Genomic DNA, 19,909 nt, shown 5'->3' with positions numbered 1-19,909 from the left:
CTAAGGACTCACATTAAGCACCTAACAAATATTTTGGTTGGTAAATAACACTGAGATCCGAACTCAGAAGCTTTCAGACTTTGATATCATGTTATATATGAAGTCAACTCATCTAAAAGCTGAAGTAACACAATTCATTTTTTAACTTACTGTTATGTGAGACAGATGTCATATAAATCCTTATTTCTCAGGCACTTGAACTGGTGATCTATTCGAATTTAGAGAATGCAAGGAAAAGTATAGTTCCTTAAAGATTTCCTGATTCCTTCCCGATACAAGAGTGAAAAAATAGATCTCAGTGAAAATTAAGTCTACTTTCCAAGGAAATGGGTGGTGATGGGGGATCACACACGTCGAGAGACAATCTGCGTTGTGTAACAAAACAAGATGTGAACATATGTCTCCATCTCCTTAGAACGCGTTACAAACAAAATTGGAAACTAGGTCCCGCAGAACATGAAAGGTAATACACTAACAAAAGACTAGTACAAGCAAGCCGACAATTCTCTTTTACTTCCTTGCAGAGCTAACAAATATCGTCGTCATCATCAGCTCATCAAAACTAAAACCTCTGACTACCTACGAACTAACTTGGAAGCCCCATGCTTGGGGAAATTTGAGTAAAAGGGTGTCGAGGAAAGAAAAACCAGAGGTATGTGAATGCCTCCCAACAAGCTCCTTAAAAAATCTTGAAAAGCAGACCACCATGAGTGGCAAAGAATGGAGCAAATACGAGTGATTCGACTGCCATCAGCTTGATCAGAATGTTGAGTGATGGGCCTGAAGTGTCCTTCAGAGGGTCGCCAATGGTGTCACCAATAACAGCAGCCTTGTGTGGGTCTGAACCCTTTGGACCAAGGGTCCTTGCATGCTCCGAAGCACCAGCCTGACGGAAAATTAAAATGAATAAACTATGTGTAATGAAACACCAAAAAGTTACACCAGAGATGTTTCTTTCGTTACCTCAATATACTTCTTGGCATTGTCCCATGCACCACCAGTGTTCGATGCAGATATTGCTATCTGTAAGATGAGAGATGAAGGGCAGAATTAGACACAATTCTATCAAAAGAATATATATTTTAGTAAGTCGTTATAACTTGAACAAAAGACAACTCCAAAGTGTTAAAATAAAGAATCAACTCATACCTGTACACCCGAAACCAAAGCACCAGCAAGAACACCAGAGAGAGTCTCCACTCCGAAGAAAATCCCAACTATGAGGGGTGTAAGCATGACTAGAGCACCTGGGGGAATCATTTCCTTGATAGATGCATCAGTTGAAATCTTAACACAAGTCGCATAATCAGGCTTGGCAGTGCCCTCCATGAGACCAGGAATAGTGTTAAATTGTCTGCGAACTTCTTCAACCATCTTCAAAGCTGCACTACCCACACTCTTCATGGTCATGGCAGAGAACCAGTAGGGAAGCATGGCGCCAACAATCAAACCAATGAAAACTTGGGGAGTCAAGACATCAACTGTAGTAATTGCAGCCCGACTCACAAAAGCACCAAACAGTGCCAAAGACACGAGGGCAGCGGATCCAATGGCAAAGCCCTAGAAAGAAATGAGAGTCGTATGTTAGCAAAAAGGAGAGGAAACATGTCTGAACGAAGTTCCATTGCGAAAATAAGAAAGAAGATTCCAATCAAGATTAGAACTAAAAGATGATTGAAGACAAGCACACATTGATAATACTCCAATTACCATAAATATTTATGTCATAGATCTCCTTAACTATGCACCAGAAAGGCTCACAAGAATGTAAGCAAAACAAATTTGGAAAGCAACAAACCTTTCCAATAGCAGCAGTGGTGTTTCCAGCGGCATCAAGGGCATCTGTCCTTTCACGAATCCGATGGCTCATACCAGCCATCTCAGCTATTCCTCCAGCATTGTCACTGATAGGTCCATATGCATCAATGGCCAGTCCAGTTGCAATGGTGCTCAACATCCCAAGCGCGGCAACTGCAATACCATACATGGCAGCAAAACTAAAACTGACAAAGATAGCTATTGCAATGGCAAAAATTGGAATGATGACAGATTTGTATCCAAGTGCGAGGCCGAAAATAACATTGGTGGCAGCTCCAGTCCTGCAGGAGTCAGCTACATCTTGGACAGGGCTGCAACATAAACAACAGCGTAAAGAATGTCAAAGCGATCAGAGAATATATCAACAACCAATAACACAACATCACAGGATGAAACTGAACTATGATATCCACCTATAAGCATTGCTAGTGTAGTACTCAGTGACAAACCCAATGATAAGTCCAGCCCAAAGACCAACAGCCACACATAAAAATAGTTGCCTGCATTTACCAACAAAATAATAATTCAGTACCAATTTAAACAAACACAGGAGGACAATACTGCTTGAAATTGAAAATCCAAACAAATGAAGTTCAACGTATAAAGATTAAAAATGGGCAATTGTGAGGCATATTCAATTAACAATTTATATTACCATGCGTCAGCTCGCTACTAAACGTCACATCTGGAAACACGCATCTAATAAAATAGCTAAAATTCAACAGAACAATACAATCTGACACGTACCAATTCTTTACAACCTTCTGAGCTCCAAAATTAAAGATGGTAAAGGAAGATGGAAGGCAAGTCCATGTAACAATTGCAATTCCAACCGTCATAAGAGCAGTTGAGATAATAAGCTGGTTCTTCAGTGCCGGTTCAATTTCCTTGACAGCCTTAATTTCAAAGAAGTCAGTTGCAAAAAGGGTAGTGATCAAACAAATGAGGATACCCATAGAACTTATGAGCAGGGGATACAACATTGCAGTGAATTCATGATTAATTCCAAAAGACGAGATGGAAGCCACAACTAAAGCGGCACATGATGCTTCAGCATATGAGCCAAAAAGATCAGACCCCATTCCAGCAATGTCCCCAACATTATCGCCGACATTGTCAGCAATAACCTGCAAAGACATTAAGAATAGATTATTGACATACTCATTACAAGAGGTCATATATTACACCAAAAGAAAAACATGTAGCTTACAGCAGGATTTCTGGGATCATCTTCTGGAATGTTCCTCTCAACCTTCCCAACAAGATCAGCACCAACATCAGCAGCCTTGGTGTAAATACCACCACCAACTCTACCAAAAAGAGCCATGGAGGAGCCACCTAGACCATATCCAGTAATTGCCTCAAAAAGGCCCTCCCAATCATCACCATAGTATAGCTTGAAGAGATTAATCGCAATGTAAAGTACCAAGAGACCATTGGCTGCAAGGAGAAAACCCATCACAGCACCAGATCTGAATGCTACTATGAAAGCCTTTCCAACACCTTTTCTTGCTTCCAGGGTTGTCCTTGCGTTTGCATACGTTGCTATTTTCATCCCAAGGAAACCAGAAACAACAGAAGTGACAGCACCTAGCAAGAATGATACAGTGCTAAAGATGGCAGTTGCAAGGGCTGGCTTGCAAAGTTTCTCCTTGTTGTAGGTGCATGGTTGGCTCTTAGTGCTGAAGCCCTCAACAGAGCCGAGGAAAAGGAAGATCAGAATTGCAAAAGCAATCATGAAGATACCCACATACTGATATTCAGTGAACAGGAAGGATGTCGCCCCTGCCATGGTCAGCAATCACATCAGATATTTGGTATTGGTAAATAAATAAATAAATAAATAAGAACTGGATTAGAAACGCACACCCTATAGGAATAATATAATTACTTTACAACAGAATTTCTCTGTGACTAAAGTATTGAGTAAAAGTAAAACGGGATGGGAAAATGTTGAAAATAGAACCCCATGAAAAAGGAGATGCAGAAAAATAAACAGAATAATTGCTAGACTACTTCATATATCGCTCTAGCACCAAAAAAAGAGTTCCACCATCATGTATCTCCTTAGAAGAGAAGTATCTAAACAACGCAAGAAAGACTTAAGCTGGCTTTTAACAATCCAAGAATTCGTCACTTGGCCTTCTTTTAACTTTATAAAGCAGCTGGCTACACACTCACTCAGGCCAGCAAATCATTAAAGGAAAAGACAGCAACCATTGTGAACTAAAAACAAGAACAGACAGCCTAGTGGAAAGGCCCTTCACCTCGAAACCAAGAGGTTGAAGTCCAAGTCACCAATGAGCTCAAAACTGCAACCTCAAGAGGGTAATATCTATCACGACAACCCCTACACCAATATGCGACCTTCTCAACAATTGCATCTATAATGTCTAACTTTCACGTAACCAGTCAAAAGATTACTCTTTTTAGCCTTTCCAGAAACAAATGTTAATGACACATTAAAAAAAGATGTTGAACTCAACTAAAGATAAGCATATGAGCTTGAACATTATATAAACAAAAGATGCGGTAAAAAAGGTTTGTTCTTCTTTAGGAGAAATCTAATGCTTCTAGCACAGAAAATAAAGATGGCTCTCTTCACTTAACTACCAGGTAAATTCCTGGAGGCATAAAAAGGTTTGTTGTTTTAACCAGCAAAAAATTCAAATTCACTAAAGAAAGATGAAAAAGGCAAAACTTTGAACTTTCTTCTCCATTTCCTCCACTGTTACCCAGAAAAGAAGGCTCTTTCCTTTTTAGTCTGTCCATAAAGGATACATAAGGAAAACAGTTAAAAATTAAACTTCTCATTTTATACTTCATGAGATATTTATAGCCACACAAATGTCTATGATTTGTTTTAATCCACACGTTTCAACCATCTTTTTTTTTTTACTTGGTAGCAGCTCAAACAACATCACATAATTGGGACGATGGGAGTATTATACACCAAAATGAGTAGAAAGAGCACCGACAAGGCAAGTACACAACACTCAGATCTGGAAAGAATCTAAGGAGATCTGAAATGAGTTTTTTTAGCTCACCTTCAGAGATAGCATTCTGTATCTCGGCGCACTTAACGACAACGTTTTGTTCATTAATACCTTCTTCTTCTTCAATCAAGTAATCTCCGTACCCATTCTTACCGTTGTTGCTCGGAGAAGATGATTCCGGCGTCAGCTTCACGTTCGAAACAAGGTACCATTGAACTAACGAGAACACGATTCCAATGACGGCGCATACCGGAATCACAATCTCCGCCCCTAGATCTGGTAACAACGCCGCCCCCATACTTCACCGTAACCCTAAGAAAACTAGCCGGAAAGTACAGAAGCTGAAGGTGAAGAATGAATAGATAGAGAGTAGAAAGTGGGAGTTTGGGGGTCTTATATTGTGAAATACAGAAGATCCGAGGATTTGAGTGATATGTTAACGTGTGTGTGGTTTTATCGAAGTTAAACTGGACCTTCGTGTTCGACCGAGGGATGTTTTGATTGTTGAGATGGGAATGATATAATTGATGGAACGGCGGTGATAGTTGGAGGACGTGGCAATGGGACCCACGAAGAAGGAATTCAAACACGAGAAAAAGGAAAGTAAAAGAGCGTACTTTAATGACTTATCTTCACTGTTACCTTTTCTTGCACTTTTTCTTTGATAAGGAATCTTTTTTTAATTTTTTTGGTAAGTGTGGTAATAAAGGAAAATGAATTCAGGATTTTATTTTAAATATATCTGCTGAATATTTGTATTATAATTAACTGTATAGGTATTATTATAAATTTAAGATAGTAAGTATAACTGCACTAATTGTGGTAACTGTTATGCACAGAAGTGAAATTAGAGAGGAAAAGTAATAGTGGAATTAAAATATTTGATTATTTAAGTATAAAGTAGATTTAAACTCACGCCCTGTAGGTTAAATCTCATAATTCGACTCCATACATGTTGGGAGCATCAAGTATTAACATGTGCAAACAGTGGACACACACCACCCTTTCCCCCCATAACACAACATCGCATTTTTCTAAATCTTCTTTATGTATATAAAAAGCATCATCTCCGCTAAATAAGGAAAGCAGAAGCAGTTTAGCTGTTTGGGTAAAGACTAAAGACAACTCGAAATTAAGAGAAACTGGTCACTAATTTGTAGTTTTTTCTTCTCTCAAAAGAGCTACTGACGAAACAATAAAACTAACATGTGGAGTAAATAAATTAGAACAAAAAAAATTATTGTCCAACTTGAAATTAAATTACCAGTGAAATCGTTGGAAGGACAGTCAAATTTGACTACATAGTATATTTAGACATTCAATCATCTTAATGATATGTTTATTTAAAAACATTTCTTAAACAATTTTGAGTTTTAAGATAAAAACTCATGACTATTATAAGTGTCGTATCCTAAAGGCAAAATACATAAGTACTCACCTAACCTATGGCTCAAATCCCCCTTATACACTTTCTGTGGACGATAATAATATTACACACGCAACCTTTTAAAATTGTGCCTAATACACACTACGTTTGCTAGATGACACGTGCGTGTTTAACAAAAAAAATGAGCGCGTCAAACCAATGCATTATCTGTCCAAGTCCTTATATAAGCACACGTGTCTAAATCTTATTTGTCCACTTATTTTTGTTAATTTAATAATTAAATGAAAAGAAAATGATATCCAAGCCCTTCTTTCCCATTTCGAGCTCTCCCCGGAAGCCGGCGACAACTACAGCCTCCTCATCTCCTCCCTATTGCATCTCCTTTAAGAAGATGTCAGCCATAACTCGTAATACCGGCAACGACCTCAAGCAATAAGCCGAAAACTCTATTGTCAGGTCATTAGTTTCACTGTCAGTTCATGATCGATGAGCTCAGATCTTCTCCGCGTGGGTGGAGCTATCAGATCTTTCGGCAAGCTGGTGTTCTTCGTTCAAATCTGGTCTCGTTTGGTTAAAAAAAAGGCAAGCAACAGCGACCTCCATTTTCGACCACTATTACAGTGGCAAACCCATCGGTAACAATGGTGATTCCACAGCAAACAAAACAAACAAAACCTAGAAACTAAAAAAAAAAGTGAAAATTTTATAGGCTAAAAAAATAGTGAAAATTCATGTTAATATTTTGTTCTGGTGGGGATTTTCCATGGCTGATGGAGTTTAGAGGAGGAGGTCGACGGGAATGGGGTTCAGAAGAAGATGAGAAACGTGGAGGGGGGCTTTGTTTCTTTTTTGTTTGTTTTCTTTTAAATATTATCAATTGGTGTAAATTTAGTGTTTTCTTTTTTTTCTTCAGTTAGGACACGTGTCACGACCTTATTGGCGCGTGACCTCACACATATTTTGAAAAGTTGGTCAAGAAAAAAGTGGTGTGTACTAGCTACACTTTAGAAATGTTGCATGTGTAATATTATTATCGTCCACAGAAAGTGTGTAAGGGGGATTTGGGCCATAGGTTAGGTGGGTACTTATGTATTTTGCCTATCCTAAATATTATGTTTGTTTTCAACAGTTACTTCTTCAAAATGTATGTCATTAGAAGATTTGTCTAAGACCATCTCCAACCCAACGCTATTTTTGATCCCAAACACTATTTTGGTATAAGATTTGGTATTTTGGTGCTCCAACCCAATATTATTTCTTACACACTATTTTGGTGTGTGAATACTGATACTATTCATCAACACCATTACTATTCATCAATATTTATCATTATCTTTTATTATATAACACTTTTAATTTAACATGTTATAAATTTTGTAATTACTTATACTTTTTATGTAATATCTTTATAATATTTATTTTAAATAATTTTACTTTGGTGTATAATTTTTATAAATTAATTTTGGTATATTTTATTTTATATAAAATTATAAGTTAATTTTATTATAATTAAGTTATAATAGTATAAAAATATATAACCATAAAAAAAACAAAAAATGTGCAACATAATTAAATAATTGTATAAGAAAGAAATATGAATTATATGGGATGAATATGTAAAAAAATATAAAAAAGCATTTGTTTTATAAAACAAAGAATAAATTTAAATAAAAAATAATATAATATAGAAGAGAAAGAAGAATATAAAAGGAATATTCTTTTTAGTGTAAAAAATAATGTAATGGGTTGGAATTAAGTTGCACTATTTTAGTGTAAAAAAATAGTGTAAGTATTGGAGATGCCCTAAGCGGTTTTCTTCTTTTATCAGTACGCTAAATTTTCATAAACTTAAGTTTTTGCTTAACTTGGACTCTGCAAATCTAGAAGAATTCTACCCAGAAAATTATACATAATAACCTTGAAAATAGATGGTTTTGATGGTGAAAATTATACTTAATGACTTTGAAAATGGATGATCTTAATTTTTTGATCATCGCATGCCCCATAGGCAAGCCTTTAAGGTCAAAGGTCAAAAAAAATTGTCCATGGACAAGCGAGAGACAACTCTCGTTAAACTTGAAGTTCTGTCCATGGGGCATGTGTGTTGGGTGTGTGTGAATAAAGTCTCGTATGGAAAGTAGAAAGAAATAAAAATTCTAGTTATAAGGAGTTGGATACTCTTAACTGTGTGAGACCTTTTGTGAAAAATCGTGTGAGTTTAGTCCAAAACAAATAATATTACACCTTATTAAGAGTATCTTCGGACCGTTTTAACCTGATAATGTGAGGTCAAAAAATTAAGAGTGACACCTGAAGTGTCCTATTTTTGCAAATCACCCAATTCATAAAGAAAATTACGATAATAGACATCATCATTTTAAATTTTGACCCCAATAAGAAAACTTTGAGAAAAAAGCCTCCATCTGGAAGTTTGGGAAGCACTAAAATTTTCTCATATAAAAAATTGTTGCGGTAGCTATATTTTGTGGCAAATCTAGTAATCATCATATGAAAAATTCAGGCAGTTACTGTGTTTGTGACAAATCCTAGTAATCACCATATTTTTATTTTATTTTTATAATTGCTAGGAACACTTCCTAAAATTCTTACCAAAAATTATTTACCCAAGACTTTACTTATAAAGGTCAAAATTTTAATAGTGGTATCGAATAATCCAGTTTGTGCAAATTATCCATCCATGTACAAGTTTCTTCAAGACACTGAATACGACACTACCAAAGTCATATGTTTTCTGATTCCGTATGTTTTTCCAGCGTATCCGTATTGTATGGTTGCTGCAAAATGCAATTTTTTATATATTCCCTAAGTAGGCAATTTGAAAATGGCATATTCCTTTTGGGTCCGAGGGGAGGTGTGGTTGGAAAATATTCTTTTGATTGGTGAGAAGTAATTTATATTTTGCTAATTATTTTTTTTTTAAATATTTTTGAGCAACAATTAATATTTGGTTAACTTTTAAAAAGTGTTTTTAGTGTAATTCTTTTATAAAAGTGCTTTTAAAAAAAGTCTTTTGCAAAAAAACGTGAACTTTTTTTGCTTCTCAAAATTATTTTTGCTTCCACTCAAAAATATTTTTTTTCCTTCTAAAAGTTTGGACAAACATCTTAACTTTAAAAAAGAATTGCCCAAAAAAGTAAATACTCCAAACGTGCTATTAATTTTGTTGGGATGGAATACTTATACCAAATTACATTAACTTATTAAAGTTAAAATTATTTAGTAAAAAGTTTATATGCAGAAAGACATGTTATACATTTATTGATGTGATATGAATATTTGGTACAGGTAAATTTGTACCAATTCGTTGGAGGTGGAGTTGCATTGCGTGTGATAGAGTGGCATGGAGCAAAGCACATCCGCGTGGGGTATTTATGGGTGAGTAAGGATATAGGAGAGGGTTGGTTTTTGGAACGGCTCGATTGAACCCTGACGTCTTCTTGTATTGAATGGCGTGCATGCCTCATATCGGATAATCCCATCTTTATTCTTCTTTTTTCCTAAATTACTTCCCTTCCTCCTTTCTGAAAAGAGGAAAAAAAGGTACAAGAGATTGACTAATTTGTAAGAATTATGGACAACATCTAAGATTTTTATAATATGGGTGTACTATTAAAAAAAGAGGGAAAAAAGAAAAAGTATTAAGTGGTATTTGATTCCTAGCCATCTAGGTAAATAACTCAATATTCAATCAAGTGCACCATTTAGCTTCTTTGGAGCATGGGTGCCAGCAGATAATACTAGACAAATTCTAAAAAATACATACATAAAATACTTAGTTTGACGGAAACATCACGAGTTCACGTGCCCCATATATGTACCTATAAATCCGCCCCTGATTATAGAAAATATTGATTGTCATTTTGTCAAATAAAGATGTTCAAAGGAGAAAGTTATAAGTTTATTTACCGAGTTGATAAATAGGTACAAGTTTATATGACCTCAACGACATTTTGATATCATTAAAATAGTGAATTTTAGTGCAGTCTTAATTGTGATTTATGTGGACTTATAAGATTATATACGAATTTGAAAGAAAAATAAGGCTTTTGAAATCTATAATCGTAAACATATTGTATACCAGTAAATCCATCAATCTGTAGTGTAATAGTATCACCAGCCCGTAGACTAGTCCAGTAGTGGTGAGTAGAGTATGTGCTTTGGTGGGCACCGGGCATTCAGTAAGAAGAAGTAGCTCCGGCAACAGCGCACGCAAGCTGCTCATCGCACAACGCTTACTAGCGAAGGGAGGTGATCAGCTCAATTGAAAGAGAGGGCGCGGGAGGCATAAAATTCTTCGATCTTGCCCGTTGCACTGCATGGTAACAAATTTCATTGATTGATCGAAGTTCGATCAGAAATACGTGTTTTAATTTTTTAAAACTTATAATCTTAAATCTATCATAATATTTGTGTAACTATGATAAGTTTTAATTAAGAAAAAAAATGAATGAAGTTAAATTATGTTCAAATTTATAAAGAAATTATTCTTTTTGTAATATTAAAAATAATTTTATTATAGCAACAGAAATATATAATATGAGAGGATAATGATTTTATGATTTTATAATTTATGTTACTCCTTTTTTTAATTAAGAAAACAACAAAAGGGAGAAAAAGATGCACCCCTCGGTTTGTGGTTCAAATATCCACGCGTTAATATTTGATTTATTGGTTGTAACTGTGGCAATATTTTAAAGACAAATGTCTTAACCTTCTAGAAGACTATGCTAAGTAGCAAATTTGATTAGCCACTTTTCTGCCATGCACTACAAATTTATATGCAATTTCAAGATCGCACAATAATCATCCCATCATAAGTGCTTTTCTACTTAGCCTTCTTCTCTTTCTCTCTTAACTTCTCTTATTCCCATTTTTTTTGTCCTATTCTCTTTTCAATCTTGTTGGATTATTGTAATATAAATATTTTGTTGATTCCTGTATCCTCTAAATAAATTAGAGATGGACTTGTTTAATCCTGGGAAAATATTTCACATTGTTGAAATAGTTTCTTAGGACAGTGCCCAGCACGACTCAAGTCAATCTATGTATCCTCTTACAAATAATATTGAAGCAGTATTATTATTTTTATTTTTCGGTGTCATTTCCCTACAATCTAAGAAACTATGGTAATACTACTGGCGAAATTGTTGATGGTGCTGCCAATTTTGGTGTTGTCTCCGTTGCTACTGTTCCAGCTGTCCTTCCATATATTCATGGTGTTACAAATACGTTATTGCATCCACAACCTTGGCAGACACTAATGTCAAAACACAGGTATGTGAATAGATATGGTTACATATCCAATGATAATATTAAAACTTTCAAGAAAAATGCACCTCAATGCAAGAGAAGAGTTGGGATAAATGATAATCTCGCTAAGTCAAAATTAAATTTGACTAAAGCGGATAATATAATTATTGCAGTCATTTTTCAAATAAATAATATGGCTAATGTGAGAAATTGGGTAATAAACTCTTGTGCTACTAGGCACATTTGTGTCTTATACCCAAATTGAGGAAGGAGAAGAAACTATTTATCTTGGTGACTCAAGAATAACTCGCGTTCTTGGGAAAGGAAAAATTCTTCTCAAACTCACATCTGGTAAACTCTAGCATTGAGTGATGTATTACAAGTTCCTAATATCCAAACCAATTTGGTTTCTGTGGGATTATTAGGAAAAATTGGAGCGAAGGTTTCTTTCGAGAATGATGAGGTCGTATTGACCAAAAATGATATTTTTGTGGGCAATGGATATTGTAACCATGGTTTATTTGTACTTAATACTTCCGATACTAGCAATAAAAATGCATCTTCTTCTGCTTATATGGTTGAGTCAATTTCTTTGTGGCATGCTAGACTAGGACATGTTAATGTCGCGTATACAAAGAAAATACAGTCGCTAGGATTAATATATGGTTTAAACTCAAGCAATATTAACAAGTGTGAAATATGTGTTGAAGCTAAAAGTACTAGAAAGACTTGTTTTTTCGTAAATAGAGAAACTGAATTGTTATTTTTAATTCACTCTGATTTAAGCGATTTAAAGCAGACTATGACTAGAGGTGGTAAAAGATATTATGTGACTTTTATTGATGATTTTTCTAGATATACTAAGTTGTATTTACTTAGAAATAAAGATGATGCATTTAATGTTTTTATTTCTTATAAAACTGAGGTTGAAAATTAACTTAGTAGAAAAATCAAGAGAATTAGATCAGATAGAGGTGAAGAATATTTATCTTTAAATGAATTTGTGAAAATAATGGAATTACTCATGAAGTAACTCTGCCTTATTCACCTGAGTCAAATAGAGTCGCTGAAAGAAAAAATAGAACATTGAAAGAGATGATGAACTCTATGTTAGTTAGTTCTAATGCTCCTGATAATTTGTGGGGTGAAACTATTTTATCTGCATGTCACCTACAAAATAGAATATGACACAACTCCTTATGAATTGTGGAAGGGTTATAAACCTAATTTAAAATATTTAAAAGTGTGGAGGTGTCATGCTAAAGTTCTTTTGCCTGAACCTAAAAAGAGAAAATAGGTTTTAAAACTGCTGATTGCATGCTTATTGGATACGCTGAACATAGTGCTGCATATAGATTCTTTGTTTTGAAAAGTGATGTGCTTGATTGCAATACTATAATTGAAACAAAGAATGCTGAGTTCTTTGAATATATTTATCCATTGTCTGATAAAAATTTTCATACACCTGTTGAAACAAATAGAGAAATTACCTCTAATGAGGAACTGAGAAGGAGTAAAAGGCCTAGGAAAGAATATTTTTCTTATGGAAATGATTTTCAGACTTTTCTTGTCGATAATGAACCATCAAATTATTTTGAAGCTATATCTTCTTCAGATGCTAAATATTGGAAAGAGGCAATAAAAATTGAAATTGATTCTATTAAGAAAAATAATACATGAATTTTAACTGACTTACCTCCTGGTACAAAATCTATTGGTTGTAAATGGATTTTCAAAAGAAAATTTAATCCTGATGGATCCTTAGATAAATATAAAGCTCGATTAGTAGTAAAAGGTTTTTCTCAAAAACAAAATATAGATTATTTTGATACATTTGCATCAGTGATTAGAATTTCTTCTATTCGAGTTTTAATTGCCTTAGCTTCAATTCATAAGCTTTTTATCCACCAAGTGGATGTGAAAACTGCTTTTCTAAATGGTGATTTAGAAGAAGAGATTTATATGGTTCAACCTGAAGGCTGTGTCATTCCTGGACAAGAAAATAAAGTTTGTAAATTAATTAAATCTCTTTATGGCCTTAAACAAGCTCCTAAGCAGTGGTATGAGAAATTTGAGCAAGTCTTACTGAGAGACGAATTTTCTTCAATTGAGGTGGATAAATGTGTTTATACTAAAGTAGTAGACAATGATATGTGATAATATGTCTGTATGTTGATGACATGCTTATATTTGGTACAAGTTTAAATATTGTGCAAAGTGTTTAACCAAAAATCTGAGTCTTTGGTCAAAGCTTAGAAATATAGAAAAATTCGGGTTACCGATAATCTGGAGACGAAAATAATAAAGGACTTTTGAGAATAATAAAGTAATAAGTAATTTTGTATTTCAGTGTAATCTCAATAATATTTCTTGTCCTTACAGATGTTGATTCCTTCTCCTTTTATAGTTGATTCTAGGAGAAGATGTAATGTCTTTGTCTTAATTAGGTAATTATGAGCAATAAATGACATTAAAAGAAACGTTACACAATCATTTCTATTTAATTCAAATTCTCTAACATATTTGATATTTAATGTTGTATTTAGACTTTTTTACGTCATCAGATTCGTATCTTCAACTCCTTCCGATCTTCGGTCTTTAAATGACTCGAATAGGTACGAGACTCGTACCTATTTGAGTAACGGTCCACACCTAGGTTGTTTTCTTCTCCTCATATCTGTTGTCTCTTCTGCCTCTTGGCTATTTATTGCGTTTTGACCTTTTGACCAGTCCATGTGTCATGACACGTCATCTTCAATATTTTGATTCAGTTTTTTCCAATAGATAGTCCCCCCACTTTCCATTTATTTACCAATTAAATATTTGGGAAGTGGATCTTCACGAAAAAGGAATTTTTGCCGTAATCAATGCTATGTCAGTACTGACGCTTCAGTTGTCTTTTCTATTTAATGTTCTGCACACGTGTCATCTTCTGATATGTATGTAATTCTACAGCCTTTTTCCAAGGCTTCTTCATCCCCTCTATTTACGAAGTGATAATTGCCTTTATTATAGGCTTTCCATCATTACGCTTCTTTGTTTGACGGTTGCTATTATACACATATTTAACCTTTTTTCCTTTGTCTTCTTCTTCATAAACCCTACTCTTTACTTTTGTTCCTTTCTCCTTTAGTTCATCTTTTCTCTGCAATAGCATCTCCGAATCCTAACCCTAAGAGAATCCCAATTCTTGATAGCTTCCCCAACGCCCTGTAAGACATAGAAGGGGTAGAAGTGGCAGGCTTCGTAGCCTAGGATCCGTTCGTGGTGGTTCCTCTGGTTCCATCACTCCTTCTTCTAGTTTTAGCACTATTTCTAGAGGTTCTATCACTAAGAAACCCTCTTCTAAAGGTAAAGAACTTTCTGAGTCTCTTCAAGAGCCTTTAGTTGAGGAAATCGTACCCAATGACTTGTCCTTTGAGAATGATAGGAAATCTCTTCGTGATCAAGTTGTTAATTTAGAGAAAGCTGACACTTTTCCTTCTCTAATCACTGAACCTTTGATTTCCATTGTTCAAAAAGATTGCAACTAGAGAAGTGATCTTCGTATAGTGATCCCTAATCCAAACCAAAGAATATCTTCTTTTAGGATTGGATTTTCTTTTGTTTATACTTATCCCTTCACTTTGGGATTTATTCAAGCTATTGACCCAGTTATACTTGATTTCTGTCGCTTTTTCAAAATTTGTTTGGGACAAATTGGACCCCTTGTATGGAGAGCAGTGACTTGTTTGAGATATTTATCTGTAAAAGCCAATGTTAGCTTTACCTTTCCCCACCTTATTCATCTTTACCACCCCAAATTATTCCACCATGGGGTTTTTTACTTTAACTGCAAGAAGTAAAAGGGTCTTGGTAAGCCCTGAAGATGACAAGGATCGTGGGTGGTACACTCGTTATGTTGCTATTCGCACAGTTGATTTGGTGGGTGAAACAAATATCCCCTTCCCTGAGAAGTGGAACTTTGCACGTAAGTTTTATTTTACTTACTGTTCCTATCTTTAAGAATTTCAATTTCTTTTCTAATTTTGTCTCTTTTTGCTTTTCTGTAGCAACTATGGGAGATGTGGAACTCGTTCCTAATTTTCGTGGTTGGGTAGATTCAATCTTGAAAGTCGTGCCTATGGAGGCAAGAACTTGGAAATCCATTTCCAATTTACATGGTTGGAAGTGAAAACTCACGATATGCATTTCTTTATGCTTTTTTGTATGTTAAGTCCCTTCTTGTTTCTAACTTTTTCATCCTTCTTTTTGTCAGGATTTGCTATTCGAGGAATGACAGCTGAAGTAGCTATTGCCCTTCGAGCCTCTTCTGGTACTTCACTCTCTTTGGAGAGAACTCAAGCTACGCTGTCAAAGAGGAAAGTTGTAGAAGAGGATTCTGAGAATGATGAAGATGAAGATACCTCTTTAATAGCTAGACCAAGAGTTAGGAGACGCATCGTTTCCGAGGATGAAGCTGAATTTACCCCTGTCCGTGCCTCTCTTACCGAACCTGTTCGCATTCCTTCTGATGATGAAACCACTCCGAGGGACACCAATGAGTTTATTTAATGCCTCTTTGTGGGTGGTTTTGAAAGTGGAGAACTAGGTCCAGTTTTAGATGAAGTTCCTTTTTCTTCCTCTGTTCCCATTCCTTCTATTCCTCCGTTGGTTTCAAGTGTTTCCTTGCCCATTCTATCTATTCCTGGTCCCTTATCTATTTCTGCTCCCTTGCCTGCCTCTGCTTCCTTACCTGCTTCGAGTCCTTTGACTCCTGTTATTTTCACTTCTTCTACCGCTCCTCCTTCTATAGCTCCCCCTCCCTCTGTTCAACACGCAGAGGTGGGTTCCAGTAGCAGAAGCTTGGCTATGAGGAGCATTACACTTGAAGTTTCTGCTAATAACAGTCTTTTAAGGAAGTCTGGTGGAGCAGATGTCTGGCTTAGGCCTTTGATTGGAGATATTGAGAAGAAGAAGATGAGCAGTCACAGTTTCTTAACTCTGATGAATGACATAGTTCATTCTACTTTGAAGGTATTTTTTTTTCTCTACTTACTAACAAGCTTTTTTTTTATCTCTAAATTCTTATTTCTATGAGTTGTCACTGTAGGCTAACCTCATTGGTACAGAATTGATGGGAAGAATTTCCCTTCTGGAAAAGAAAACTCGTGAGTTTGAAAAGTCTATCCACGAGGCTGAGGAAATAGCCAAGAGAGCCCAGCTAGAAGCAAATAATTGGAAAGAGCAGTTTGAGAATGCTCAAGGAACCATAGAAGAATTGCAAGAGAGTAGAAATCACCTGGAGCAGCAAAAGCGAAGTCTGACTTCTGAGCTAGCAGTTGCCAAAGCTTCTTCAAGTCAATTTGAAAAAGACAAGGAGCGCCTTGAATGTTGCTTTTCAGAACAATTATCAAAGTCAAGTGAAGAAATCAGAGAACTTAAGGCACTCTTGGACAAGAAAGAAGAATATGCAGGAGAATTAGTGCAGAACTTGACTCAAGTTCAAGCTGATTTAAAGATCTCCTCTGACAAAGTACATGCCTTAGAAAGTTCCCATGCCTCCCTTGAAGCTTCCCTTGATTCTCATTTAGCTGAACATCAAGTGTTAAAGAATGATCTTGCTATGTGAGAAAGAGAGTATGGACTTCTTGAGGAGAAGTTTGATTTAGAGGTGAGTTGAGCTTTCTTAAACTCTCGTCGTGATGCTTTAATGGAGGCCAGTCAAGAAAACTTTGACTTAGACTCAGAGTTGGCCAAAGTTTTAGAAACCACTGAAAGAACCCAACAACCATTTGACTTTCTTTCTCCGACAATTGAAGCTCTCGTGGCTAATGAGCCTGTAAATGACGAAGTCGTTGCTGTGGCAGTTGAAGTTGAAGATGTTGCAATTCCAGTTTCTGAGGGTGAAATTTCTACGACTCAGTCTATGGAAGCTGAAACTTCCGTGACTCTTGCTCCCCTCGTTGAACCTAACACTTCAAGCGCAGCTGAAACCGCTCCTGTTGCTGCTTCTTCTTCAGAAGTTGTCACCGTGCATGTGGCTGTTTCTGAAAGTGAAATTAATATTGCAACTTCTGATGTGCCAACCCCTTCAATGACTAGTTAAATTTCCAGACTTTGTTTTTACTTACTTTGTTGGATGATGGTTTTATCCCTTAGTTATTTTTTTAAGGGATTTTTTGGTGAAAGTCCCCAGTTATCATAATGGGGCACTTGTATAAACTTTTTGTTGACTAAGTTCTTACTTAGTCTTTTTTAATTATATCAAGAAGTTTGTTAGTAATTCAATGTGCTCTATTCTTGCCTTTTCCTTATCTACTTAGGACTTATAGAATAATTTAGCATTTTTATCCTTTGAAAATGCTTTATGATTCTCCTCATGACTTATTAACATGAGGTTTATAAAAGAGGGCCCTTTTATATATTGACACTTAATGAAGAAGACGTCTCAACTTCATAATGGTGTTATAATACGATGAAAGAAATAGGAACACACATGTTTTGTTTGAAACAACTTTGACAAGTTTTTATTCATGAACTTGGACAAGCTTTTGAATATTACATGTATTGAGATACATCTATAACTTTCTCATAACTGTTTTTCTTGCAACAGATTTTTATAAAGTAAATACTATTCAACAAGGTTTTTCCTTACAACCTGTTTCAATACATAGTCATGACCCTATCTTAATGTATTAGGAAGGGTTTGAGAGGTGATTCCGTTGTTCTCATGGGAAATAACACTACGATGAATGTTTTGCATCTTTCTTTGTTTTGATAGGAAAGAACACAATGATGAATGCTGAGGTTCCGTAATTTCTGCTCGATACTTGTTTCAATTTACGTCTCCGTCTTACCGCACGTATTTGTGTACAATATGCAGTCCCCCAAGTGTTTGAGCGCTGAAGTATGAAGCCTCGAGCACTTGTTTGTTTCTCACAATTTGGTCCTTTTTTCCTGAAAATAGAAAAACATACGGGACTCGGAGGTGCGATTAAAGATGAAGACTGCCTAACCCGTGCGTATTTCCATCAGATTAATTTGTAACCCTGGGCTGGGAATTTTAGAATATTCCATTTTGCCGTGCAGGTCGTGACTCATCATTTGGCACGAGTTAGGGTTTTTGCCTAGCATCTAAAATCGTTAGTACAATTTTAACAATTCAAAGAAAAATTCTAATACAGCGATACCTGATCGTAGGTACTTTCTCAGAAATAATATCGTTTTAGGTGGACAGCATTCCAATGCGAGGGTAGAACCTTGCCATCCATTGTCTCCAACTCGTATGCTCATTTTCCCGTAATGTCACGAACTCTGTAGGGTCCTTCCCATGTTGGACTTAGTTTTCCTGAATTAGCAGCTTTTGTAGATTGGAACACCTTTTTAAGCACGAAGTCCCCAATTTTAAAGAATCTGAGGCGTGCTTTCCTGTTATAATATCGTTCAATTACTTGTTTTTGTGTTGTCATCCTTATTAATGCAGCTTCTCTTCTTTCTTCGAGCAAATCAAGATTCACCTGCATCTCTTCATCATTTGATTCCTCCGTTGCTTGAACGTACCGTGTGCTTGGTTCTCCTATTTCAACTGGAATCAAAGCCTCCGCACCATAAACCATTGAAAAGGGTGTTTCTCCCGTGCTTGTTTTTGTCGCTGTACGATAAGCCCATAATACCCTAGGTAATACCTCAAGCCAATTACCTTTTGAATCCTGTAACCTTTTCTTCAAGTTATTGATAATGACCCTGTTTGTGGATTCCACTTGTCCATTACCCACTAGATGGTATGGTGTAGATGTTATCCTTTTAATTTGCCAACTTTGAAAAAATTCAGTGATTTGAGCTCCTATGAATTGCGGACCGTTGTCACACACGATTTCCTTTGGTGCTCCAAAACGGCATATTATATTTCTCAAATGAAGTCTTTAACTTCCTTCTCTCGTACTTGTTTAAATGCTCCTGCTTCTACCCATTTAGTAAAATAATCTGTAAGTACAAGTAGAAATTTCACCTGACCTTTTGCTTGTGGTAATGGACCTACGATATCCATTCCCCATTTCATAAAGGGCCACAAGGCTATAACAGAGTGCAATAGCTCAGCTGGTCTATGCATATTATTGTCGTATCTTTGACATTTATCACACTTGGACACGAAACCGTTTGCTTCTTCTTCCATTTTAGGCCAATAATACCCTGCTCGAATCAGCGTTTTTACCAGCGACCTTCCTCCTGCATGATTTCTACAATGTCCTTCATGTACTTCTCTCATCACATATTCTGTTTGGGAAGGTCCGAGACACCTTGCTAATGGCCCACCAAACATCTTTTGATAAAGATTTCCTTGATGTAAACAGTAACGAGCAGCTTTTTTGCGAAGTGCATAAGCTTTTCTTTTGTCAGCAGGCACGGTTCCGCGCTGTAAAAAAGCAATAATTTCGTTTCTCCAATCCCATGTTAA

General features: G+C 35.9%; 1 protein-coding gene across 1 annotated transcript; it reads right to left on the bottom strand.

Annotated features, from left to right (window-relative positions):
* Window positions 1-447: 447 nt before the first annotated feature.
* LOC107776628 (pyrophosphate-energized vacuolar membrane proton pump-like) lies at window positions 448-5,130 on the bottom strand. Its single transcript, NM_001325218.1, is given in 8 exon segments — window positions 448-886; window positions 964-1,023; window positions 1,150-1,560; window positions 1,799-2,129; window positions 2,232-2,318; window positions 2,566-2,945; window positions 3,029-3,603; window positions 4,866-5,130. Coding segments are annotated over 8 exon segments (2,298 nt in total). The 5' UTR covers window positions 5,113-5,130; the 3' UTR covers window positions 448-679.
* Between the last annotated feature and the right edge of the window lie 14,779 nt (window positions 5,131-19,909).

The sequence above is a fragment of the Nicotiana tabacum genome, chromosome 20, assembly GCF_000715075.1.
Source record: "Nicotiana tabacum cultivar K326 chromosome 20, ASM71507v2, whole genome shotgun sequence".
In the NCBI taxonomy this organism is placed as follows: domain Eukaryota; kingdom Viridiplantae; phylum Streptophyta; class Magnoliopsida; order Solanales; family Solanaceae; genus Nicotiana; species Nicotiana tabacum.
This window is presented reverse-complemented; position numbering and strand designations above follow the sequence as displayed.